The sequence below is a fragment of the Gossypium hirsutum genome, chromosome A11, assembly GCF_007990345.1.
Source record: "Gossypium hirsutum isolate 1008001.06 chromosome A11, Gossypium_hirsutum_v2.1, whole genome shotgun sequence".
In the NCBI taxonomy this organism is placed as follows: Eukaryota; Viridiplantae; Streptophyta; class Magnoliopsida; order Malvales; family Malvaceae; genus Gossypium; species Gossypium hirsutum.
Window position 1 is genome coordinate 98,079,475 of NC_053434.1, and position 11,034 is coordinate 98,090,508.

Below are 11,034 nucleotides of genomic sequence, written 5' to 3' on the forward strand. Positions count from 1 at the left end.
GCTTAGCTGCCAAATAACAGGCTTATGAAGCCTATCAATACTTCTTTCACTTCGTCAAACCCACTCCGATGCAATGCATCATATAAGAATGACATGCTATAATGCAGATTAACAGACATATACTCATAATCAGAACAGAACATATATATGTATATATACAAACCAAGTATAGCATGCTATCTCCCGCATCATAATATCGTATCGCAGAATAGGGGTCTAAGTAATGCTTACCGACCCTACGTCAAGTCACAGTCGTCTTGGGCAACCTGTGCAACCTTATAGTACATTTCAGAAAAATGGGCTCACATACCTATATGGCCTGCCAGTGTAGGCCCACAAGGCCTAAATTGGCCTTTCCGATGTGAATCACACAGCCTGGCCTAAATTTCTACACGCCCATATAGTTCACCTGTGTGGCCCACACGGCGCAATTGGCCGAGCCCGTGTCTCGTACATGGTCTACCAGCCTTTACACAATTGTGTCCATCGCTCCCGTGTCGCGTGTGCACGGCCTGGTTCGTCGACCACACGCTTGTGTACTTCCACACGGCCTACCACACAGGTGACCACACGCCCGTGTGGCATCGACAGAATGCTTTTCAGCTTTCGTCAAATCCCATTTTTAGTGCGTTCGGAGTACACCCCTAGTATCGATTCGAAGCACAAACACTCCTGAGCACTCCAGAACCTACATTCGATAATAGATTATCCAGTTTCGGTCTCTTAATCCGAATTGTTGTGACAAATATTCCCAAAACTTACCGATACCTTTACCTTGAACACCGCACGATCTAACCACACAATGGCACTAAGGCAGTTCTTTACTCCCAATTTTTCGCTGTCAAAACGCATTACACAACCCTCCGATCAGACAATTAGAAATCAAACTACGAAGTACAAAGAGTGGTTACCAAAAAGGGCTGAAAATATCAACCAGAACCCCGAATCACAGAAGCGAACGAACAATAAAGGAAACAATACCGATTGAAATAAAAAACAACAAGAAAATAAAGAATAGGTGTTGCCATCAGATTTTTGAGAAGAAGAGAGAGTGTGCCAAAATTTCACAAAAAAATCAGAATAGGAGAAATTCTGATAAGTTCCCCTGTTATCTCCTCAAATCTCTCACCACTATCCCACTAGCAAACTTTTAGTCTGACTGAAACTCTCTCGGTCTAACGAGTAAAAATAAACTCCCTCGCTCGCGTAGGGATTCAAACACAAGACATCCAGTAAACTTAACGCTTCACTTAACCACCAAACCAGCAACCCATTGTGATATGGTTTTGCAATTAATTAAACTTAAGCCTACTGAGTAAGGTTAAGGCTTTATTTAAGTAAAAACCAAAATTTTTCCCAAGCTAGGACTTGAACTTAGGGCCTCACACACACGCCTAAAACACATAACCAGTAAAGCAGATACACATTTATGTCATATTCTAACAGAATAAAAAACATGAATTTTTGGGGCGTTACAAGAACATAGTCAAGGGATAACCGTATATTCTTAAAGGATAATGTTATATGTTTAGCTCTCTCTATAACAATAACAACATTTCAATGTAACATTCAACTTTGTTGCAAAATCAAAATTTTTAAGTATGTTTTACTCACTATATTAGCTTTTCATCTATTACAATAACTATTAAATATGGAGTATACTCTTTACTTAATTAGTTTCCTATAGCAACCTTTTGTCTAAAATTTTAGTAAAATTAGTTATATTACTAAGTGAAATAAAAATAATAAATTCTAGTTAAAATATTATTTCAATAAATTGTTTAAATTTTATATAAAAATATATTATTCATATTCTATTAAATGGAAAATCATTTTTAATAAATAGGCTTACATTTGTAAATTTTATAAAGATACGATTAAAATCTCACTAATCAAGATTAATATTAATATATTATAGTTTTTTAAATTATTTTTAAAAAAAATCAAATATGATCTAAATCTCAAATGTTATTATAGGTGTACAACATTCATTTCTCTATAACATCCAAAATTTTGGCAGTCAAATAAAACTATTATAGAGAGGCTTGACTATATATTATTTAGAATTTACAAATGGGTCACTATTGATACGAGATTGAGGTTGTTGGATAAGACTCTAAATCATAACATAATAAATTATATTAAATTCTTGTCTTTGTTTTTTTGATCATATTATATTAACATGGTAGAAAAATATAAGAAATTTAAACAATATCTAGGCCATCCTTCGATTTCTAATGCGTAAGTAGGCCTAAAGTCACCAAGAATTGTGAGAGCAGTGATTAAAACTTTCGATGAGCACTTAGATGATATAGATTCAAACTTTGACATTTTCTTCCCTTTCTCGATATTTTATTGACAAAAGGAAAATAAAATGTAAGCCTAATGTCATTCTAATGTATTATTCTTTGTTTTCCTCCCATGATTAATATTATTACTCGTGATGAAAATAGAGTAGATGGTAGAAGAATCTGAAAATTCTTGGGAAGAATTTGAAATTTCTAAGGAAGAATCTGAAAATTCTGAGGAAGATCTAAGCAATCCTTGTAAGAAAAAAAGGAGACATGGAACATGGGAAGGGAACTAGGTGTCGTGTCAATGGATAATGACAAGAAAATTTTGGGGGAAAATCGTGGAGATCTCGAGTCAGAAAACAACCTAATTAGCTTATCGGAGGTGACTAGAAGGTATTTGTTTTGGCTACAAATTAAATGTCTTTATATTAATCTTGTAGTTTCATTTTTTGTTGGTTCTTTGGAATTGGGAGATGTTCATATGAATTGGAGATGGGTATAGAGATTAGGTGAATATAAATATTGGGGTTGATTTAGGATTGCTTTTGGTTTTGAGTGTGATATTTTAATAATGTTTATTCTATTTCATGGTTTTACTATTGGTTGTGTGTGCAAGTATAGTCTTGTGGGAAGGGAGGTATACTGGTGTTTTATGTATGTGACTTTACACACAATAACCTAAACAAAGCCCATACGTACGTACGTACATACATGCATAAATTTGTATCTTTTAGTAGAGCAAAAAATTGAAGGTTTTTCTTACTTTCAATAAGGAACGTTCTTCCTTCATCTCATATTTAGAAGTGAAAAGGATTTTTCTAGTTCTTTCCTAATTATCTGACTTAAGCTTTGTTTGTTAGAGTGGGAAAAAATAAGAAGATGGGTAATTAAAAGAGGATAAAAAATATAATTCTTCTTTCCTTAGGTATGCTTTGTAGGAGAGATAGAAAAATTGAATAAAAAAGAAGTAATTTTCTTTCAATTTATTGCTTGATAGAGTTGAAAAATGAGAGGAAATAATTTTTTTTTTAAAAAATGCATAATTTTAACCTAACATGCTTAGGCTTCTCATTTTCTCTCTTATCATTTCAATTTGGAATGATTTAGTTAATGCTTTTTGATGGAAAAAAGTCTATCTCTCATATTTTCTTTCCTCATTTTATTCTTTATCAAGCACATTCAAAATTTATTTTCTTTCCATTTTTCTATCCCCTTATATTCTTTATATATATATATGCAGAATGATGTATTTATAGTATATGCGTTTTGAGTATACTATGATTGCAATGAGCTTTCCTCATTATAGTAGTACTGGTTGTTTGATATAAAATAATGGTAATCCTTTTATCATCTCATCATCCTGTCCTAAATATATGCATATGTTTAATTACAAAAGGTAAGTCCTGCAAAGCTATTCTATCAGTAAAAGTTTAATTATGTTGCATTTGATGAACATGAAAATGGTCACTAATTGTTTTGTTTAGGCTTTTATATTTACATAATATATAACTAATGATCGCTTCTCATGTTTTTGATCAACCTTTGAAGTGATAACATATGTACTACTCTATTTTTAGTGGTTCAAAGTATAGTGTAAAATGAAAATGGTGATTGAAATTAAGGATTACACAACATATCTATTCATAAAATGAAGGACAATGATAAATTTCAGAGATTTTAAAATAGCTCTTTGGCTCAAATGTTTCAAGTGCTACATGATTCTTTCATAGAACTTGAGTTACTGTAAAGTCCTGACTAATTTAATTTTGTTTATGTGAATGTTGTCATAAATATGTATCTATTTTAGTGGTTAAGTGTTTTGGGTGTGTATTTGAGGTATTGGGTTTAATCCTACTTTAGGAAATTTTTGTTATTTTTGATCCTAGCCTATCCCTTGGTGGTTTGGCTTATATTCTATTGTTAGTCAAATTATATTTGAATGAGCCTCTTGATTCGAGTGATAAAGTGTTAGTTTGCCCTAAGGTTTTGTGTTTGAATCCCCACACGAGTGTGAATGTTAATTTTTGCTTCGGCTGTGTGATAAAGGTTCAGTGGAAGTGAAATTCTGAGTTAGTTGGGTTGTTAATGGGTTAGTGGGGAGTTGAGAGTTAGTAGGATTTTAGTTCAAATTAAATACTTTTAATTTTAATTTAATTTATTTTTTCATTTTCTTGAAATTTCCCCTTATTCTAACTTTTTTTCTTTCTTCCCTTTTTTGTGCTCTATTGATTTTCTTTCTTTTTCTCCTTTGATTCTGTCATAATTCTTTAATTATATTGCTCTGCTTTGAATTCGCGGTGTAGAACCTATATTTTGCCCGGGCTTATAGGAATTAAAATTAAACAAAGAAATAAAATTAAACAATCCATTTAAAGTCCTTTTACAGAACCCAAAATACAAACCCACTAACCACAGCCCAAAAATTAAAACCCAAAATTAAACCTAAAAATTCTACCCGAATACCCATTACACCCATACCTAAATTCACAACCCGAATCAGCCCAAAATACCCTTTTGATCCAACAAACAAACACAGCCCAGCAGGCCCAACTAACTTAAGGAGTTTCAGCTTCTGAGAAACCCTAGCTAGGGTTCGCGCCGTAAGCTTCCAGCCGACATCAACCTCATGTTGCGCCGCAATCAAAGGCCTGAATCAGCATGCCCTCACCTCCGTCGCAATCATCGTGTATAAACCTGCAAAAGGAAGGAAAATGGCACATAATCGAAACTAATATGGCAAGGAATAAAACCAGATTTCGTAACATTTATTTTTAAATTCCCAGTGGCTATAAAAGGCCCAAATCAGAACGATGTAAGAGAGTTTTTTTGGGGATATATACGGATATATTAACAGAAATAAAAAACACAAGCAGTTTTCATACCAAAGAGCAAAGGTGATTTATTTGCTCTATTTCCTTCTTTATATATTTTTTTTGCATGTAAATAATGTTAGAAACGAATATAAGGGTTACCTGTTGATTCGTGAGAGAAAAAGAAAATTTTAAAGCCCTAACCGCCGGGCACGGTGGTTCAGACGGTGGCGCGTGAAGCGCGTATGGCCGAAGGCGGTGGTGCTCCGAGACGAGCCAGGACGGCCACTGGCCGGAGCTCTGAGAGAATTTTAGAGCTCTCTCTCTTTATTTTTTTCTGTTGAATGTTTAAAATGAATGTTTAAGGGTTTTTTAATTTTATAACATTAGTAAAACGACGCCGTTTTAGCTTAATTCAATAAGCCTAAAACGACGTCGTTTCAAAGCATTAGGATCCGCGTGTTGACCCGTTTACCAGGGGAGGATCCGTGCATTTTTAATAAAAGGGCTAATTACCAAATCATTCCTTCTGTATTTTCGATATTTATAATTTCATTTTATTTTTATTAAAATCTAACCCTAACCTTTTATTTCTGTTTCAATTTAGTCCTAATAGCTCTTAAAGGGTTTATCGAGAACGATGTTGTTTTTGGAACTAGGGTTAATTTCCCAGTAAGTCCCTCTAGGTTAACGCGCATTTCAATTTAGCCCAAATTTTTTATTTATTTATAATTAATCCTAATTTTTTTAAATTAAATTAAGTTTATTCTTTTTTATATATTTAATTTATTTTAAATACCTTATAATACTTATTTTTTGTAAATATTAGTTATATAAAATAATATATGTTTTCTTTTTGTTTATATTATTTATTATATTATTTTTAATATTATATTTATAAATTATATTATATTATATTCTTATTATATATATCATTCATTTCATTTTTTCATTTTTTATTTATTTTTATTCATTAATTGTGCAAATTGCAAATTTTTAAATTATTATTAAATAATAATATCTATATTATCTTTATTTATATAATGGTATTCATATTTCATTTATATATATTACACATTCTATTTTATTATATATTTTTACTATGTATGTATATTACTTATTCTACTATATTTTTATATATAAAATTACTCATATCATATTTACTATTTTATACTTTATCATATAGTTTATATTACTATATATTGTGTTTATAAATTTTATTGCATGTTATATTTTACTATACATTATTCTATATATTACATTTATTTTATTATAAAATATACATTATTTTACTACTTATTAATTATGTATATTTTAAAATTATTTTTAATAAGTGTAATAGTAATATTTAGTACATTATTTTTTTATATATTAAGTTATTATACCTTATAGTATAATCTATATATGTATATATCATTATAAAAAGAAAAGGGTTCTCTTTTATCATTCTTATATTATTCAATATATTTCTAAATACCTTATTTTTATTTGATTTATATTTATACATTTTAATTTGTTTATTTATTTTAATTTTTATTTTATTTTGATATTGTTTAGTAGGTTAAATTTTATATAATATTTGTTTTTTTTTTACATATTTGCATGAGAATTAATTATTTATGGTAATTTAAACTACATTTGCATAAAATATTATCATATATGTATATCGCAATTTATATGTGTTGATTATGCACTACATTGTATTTTGCATGTAACAATAATGTGTTAACATTTATGTTATTTATGATAATATATGCATAAAGTAATAATGTATATTATGTAAATTATGCCATTATCCATGATTTTTTATACTATATTTGCATAAAATAATAAAGCATGTATTATGTAGCTAGGTGTTATTTAATGTTAATTTCTTGTAAAGTGAAAGATACATCATTATTTTCAAAACAAAATATCTCATTTAATTCAAAAGGAATTTTTAAAAAAGTGAGGCAATGTTTTGATATTTAGGAATTCGGGAAGTAGTGCCCTAACATGTTGGATTGCGGTTTCCCGTTTGTCTAAATATTTAAAATATCCTTTTAAATAAGTTTTACAAATCACAAGATTATTTCAGTTACGAAAGTTTAAAGATATCGTGTTCAATCATGCTGGATGTGATGTTTGTATTCCTTTAAAACAAAGGAATCTTGGTTCTTTTCTTAAAATATTACGGTTTTAAATGAAATCTCATTTCTAAATTCTTTCAAACATCTGACATTAAGACAAAATTATTCAAATTGGTACCAATTTTGGGCGTTACGAGGGTGCTAATTCTTCCTCGTATGTAACTGACTCCCGAACCTATTTTCTCATGATTTCGTAGACCAAAACGTTTTATAAAGTGATCCAATCGCACTTTAAAAGATTGGTAGCGACTCCCGTTTTCGTTTTTTGAAACCCATTTTTAAGGAGGTTTCGACAACTTGGCGACTTCGCTGGGGACTTGAGAGAGTCAAGCCAAGAAATTGAGTATTCTTTGTTTTAATGTCGGAAGTTTGGAAAATTTAAAATTGGATTCTTTTTACATGTGTTTGATGCATATGTTTATCATTTTCTTATATATATGATACTGACCTATTTTTATTTTGCTGTCATTATATGTCATTTGGCATTTAAAGGTGTCGATTCAAGGCTCAATTTCTAGATTAGAAAGTTTTGTAATGAGGAACGAATACCTTAATAAAGTGGAGGACAATGCTTCTGTCTGTACCTGGTCAGAGAAAACCCAGTTAGAGAAAGGAGATAGTGTCACTGAGGGGTATACATCAGAGTTATGGGACTTCACCCGTGTTAATTCGACGCAGAATGAATTGCAGGAGTTGAGAGATGTTTAGGCCCAATAGGATGACGAGGCTAAGCAGCTCTTCTATCAGAATTATGGAGACCTTCCTTATTTGCTAGACGTCAAAGTAGATAGGCATTTGTTTCGAGGTATGGTACAGTTTTGGAACCCTCCTTATAGTTGTTTTACATTTGGTGATGTTGATCTTGTACCTACTCTAGAGGATTATACGACTTTACTGCGTTGCCCGTGGATTCAGGGTCACAAGGCTTATGTTAGGCTTGCTAGCTTTCCAGCTTTTACAAAAAAACTGGTAATGATTACTGGGATGAGTGAGCAGTGGGCTGTAGCTCATGTGCAGCAGAAGGGTGATAGTAAGTGCATTCCATGGGCCGTTTTGAGGGATTTAATATCGACGCATCCAGATGTGAAGAAAAGGGTCGACGTTCTGGCTTTGAGTATATATGGCATGGTGATTTTCCCAAAGGCGTTGGGGCACATAGATGAGGCGGTCGCGGATTTATTCGATCGGCTGGGTAAACAGAACACGCCTGTGGCCGCAATCCTAGCTGAGACAATAAGATCCTTGAGTGCATGTCGAAGAGCTGGTGAAGGAAGGTTCATTGGATGTGCACAATTGCTGTTGGTTTGGTTTCATAGCCACTTCTAGAAGTTTGATAAGGTTCCTTGCCGAGTATACTTTGAGGGTTATTCTCCCTTAAAGGAAGCAGTGGACATGCCTAGGGGAGATGACATTTCAGAAGAAAGGTGGATAGATATTCTCCAGAACCTTCAAGAGGAAGATGTTATGTGGAAGGCTCCTTGGTTGGTTCCCAGTGAAGTCCTTTATCGATGTGGCAGTTTTGATTGGGTCCCTTTGCCAGGAATTTGGGGAGTTGTTGGATATACACCATTGTTTGTTCTAAGGCAGTATCGAGCAAGGCAGTTTATACCAGCTAACAGGGTTTAGCTCAGAGCGATTTCTCTTATAAGGGAGATCACTACAAGAAGAGGATGCGAGAGATTGCTGAGGCTTGGAAGAAGCCTTTTTGTATGAAGATCTTGACTGAAGGTTTGACGCAACTCCTGAGTATAAAAGGTGGTTTAGTAGGAAAGCCAACGATAATGTCCGTAAGCTAGTTTTGGGAGTGGTTCGATCATTAGAGGAGAGCTTAAGAGTGATTCCATCAGAGTTAGAAGTTATGAAGCAAGAGTTCGAGAGAAAGAATTCAGAGCTTGAAAAGAGGATGGAGAAGCTCGAAGAGGAAAAAATGTGTTTGAGTCTCGATGTCGATGTTCAAAAGATAGAAGTCGAGAAGGTGAAAAAGGAAAAGAGAAAGATCGAGGAAGATCGAGATGATTTAAAGACACACTACAAGAAGGCCCAGGTAACGTTAAAAAGGGTCGGATTAGGGAGATCCTTAGAGCAATGGCAACAAGAGATTCAAGAGGAAAGAGCCAAAGCCGAGTATTGGGAGAAAAAGTTTCAAGAGATGCAGTCGCGTAATCAGGCCCTAGAAAAGGAAAATCAGGGATTAAAAGTTAAGGTGACAGAGCTTGGACGATCTCTTCATCATTAACGAAGTCGTAATTCTACAGTCGAGTTAAAAGCAATTCTAAACAAGATCGAGGAAATGAAGCACAATATTGGAGGGTTGGAAACAACACTACAGGACTGTGAGCAACGGATTGAGCAGCTCGAGGCAGGAGAAGAACAGTGGAAGGGAGAACTTCACCATCTTCGAGATCAAGTGAGAGATAGAGATTATGTCATGGAAGAGGCCTTAGTTCAGATTCGAGGGGTTGCTGAACACTTACAGGATTTGGCAATACAAGCTAGAACGCTGAGTATAATGTATGAGTCATCGTCAGACAGAGGACGAGAGTTAGCATTGTTATTAGATAGGGTTAAGACTCTAGGCCTACGGGCGAAAGTGTATTTGTAATCCGTTTTATGAAAAGATTTTTGTTCCTTAAATAACGTTTTCTAAAATGAAACTGAATCAGAATCAACATCTTTTTGCATTCATGCATTTGCATCTCATCACATCATATGCATTCAAGTTTATAGAAAGACCATAATTAGTTAAATTATTAGGGAAAAAAGAATAAGAGAAAAAAATCTGGAAGCAACACATCTTTACGATACACGCGCTAAGTCGAAGAATATGGACCAAAGATTTGAACAGCTACAGAAAGACATGCAGGACCAATTGCAGGAACAATTGGAAAAAATGTAAAATGACATGAGGGAGCAAATGTTAGAAGCTCAAAGAAACATGATGGCTGAGATGGCTTAACTACTGAGAGCCACTGTTAAGGGAAAGGCTCCCATGGCAATCACTGAAGAGGAGAATGAGGGTTATCCTCCTGGTTTCACTCCACCTCACATACAAACCCAACCTGAGGCATATCCCCGAGGGCCGTCTGTCACAATAAGGCCTCAACAGGGTCAAGTCGATGCTGGGATCCCCATAAATTTCCCAACTGGCTCGGGATTCAATTTGTGCGACAATCCTGTAAATCCTATCATTTCTGACTTAGACATGGCTGAAAAAGAGGATTTAAGAACCGAGACTGCAAGATAGTTGGAAGAACGCTGCAAATGGTTGGAGGAAAATTTAAGGCTTTAGAGAATGCTGATGGGCATCATAGAGTTGATGCCAAAGATCTAAGCTTGGTCCCAAACTTTGTGCTTCCTCACATATTCAAGATGCCAGAATTTGAGAAGTACAATGGGACTACTTGCCCAGAAGCCCATATTACGATGTTCTGTAGGAGAATGACTGGGTATGTGAATAATGATCAACTATTGATCCACTGTTTCCAAGAAAGTTTAATTGGAGCAGCAGCCAAGTGGTACAATCAACTGAGCCGGGCCAGAATAAGTTCATGAAGGGATCTTGCACAAGCCTTCATGCAGCAGTACAATCATGTGACTGACATGACTCTAGATAGGATCACGCTGCAAAACATGGAGAAAAAGCCTAATGAAAATTTTAGGCAATCTGCACAGAGATGGAGAGAGGTGGCGATGCAAGTTCAGCCACCGTTGTTGGAGAAGGAGACCACCATGTTGTTCATCAACACTCTAAAGGCTCCATTCATCACTCACATGATTGGGAGTACTACTAAAAGTTTTACG

The 11,034-nt window shown here is 33.9% G+C and overlaps 2 protein-coding genes and 1 long non-coding RNA gene across 3 annotated transcripts; 2 read left to right on the plus strand and 1 right to left on the minus strand.

Moving 5' to 3' along the window:
- Positions 1–4,645: 4,645 nt before the first annotated feature.
- LOC107892048 (uncharacterized) lies at positions 4,646–5,460 on the minus strand. Its single transcript, XR_001682423.2, has 2 exons — positions 5,267–5,460; positions 4,646–4,988 (listed from the first exon to the last, which is right to left on the minus strand). It is a non-coding gene; the product is annotated as an uncharacterized lncRNA (long non-coding RNA).
- A 2,580-nt stretch (positions 5,461–8,040) lies between these two features.
- LOC121210034 (uncharacterized) lies at positions 8,041–8,859 on the plus strand. Its single transcript, XM_041082109.1, has 2 exons — positions 8,041–8,535; positions 8,614–8,859. The coding sequence occupies exons 1-2, from the start codon at positions 8,041–8,043 to the stop codon at positions 8,857–8,859; spliced, it is 741 nt and encodes a 246-aa protein (XP_040938043.1).
- Positions 8,860–9,091: 232 nt separating this feature from the next.
- Positions 9,092–9,835, plus strand: LOC107957365 (spindle pole body component 110-like). The gene is made up of 2 exons (XM_016892885.1): positions 9,092–9,392; positions 9,489–9,835. Exons 1-2 carry the CDS (start codon positions 9,092–9,094, stop codon positions 9,833–9,835), a joined length of 648 nt encoding a protein of 215 aa, XP_016748374.1.
- Positions 9,836–11,034: the final 1,199 nt, after the last annotated feature.

Excerpts from the sequence above, each read along its gene's own strand:
- LOC121210034 (XM_041082109.1), top strand. The coding sequence starts at position 8,041 with ATGGTACAGTTTTGGAACCCTCCTTATAGTTGTTTTACATTTGGTGAT. Across the intron at positions 8,536-8,613 it reads GATGTGCACAATTGCTGTTG|GAAGCAGTGGACATGCCTAG; the intron begins GTTTGGTTTCAT and ends TCTCCCTTAAAG.
- LOC107957365 (XM_016892885.1), top strand. The coding sequence starts at position 9,092 with ATGAAGCAAGAGTTCGAGAGAAAGAATTCAGAGCTTGAAAAGAGGATG. Across the intron at positions 9,393-9,488 it reads GTTTCAAGAGATGCAGTCGC|TCGAGTTAAAAGCAATTCTA; the intron begins GTAATCAGGCCC and ends GTAATTCTACAG.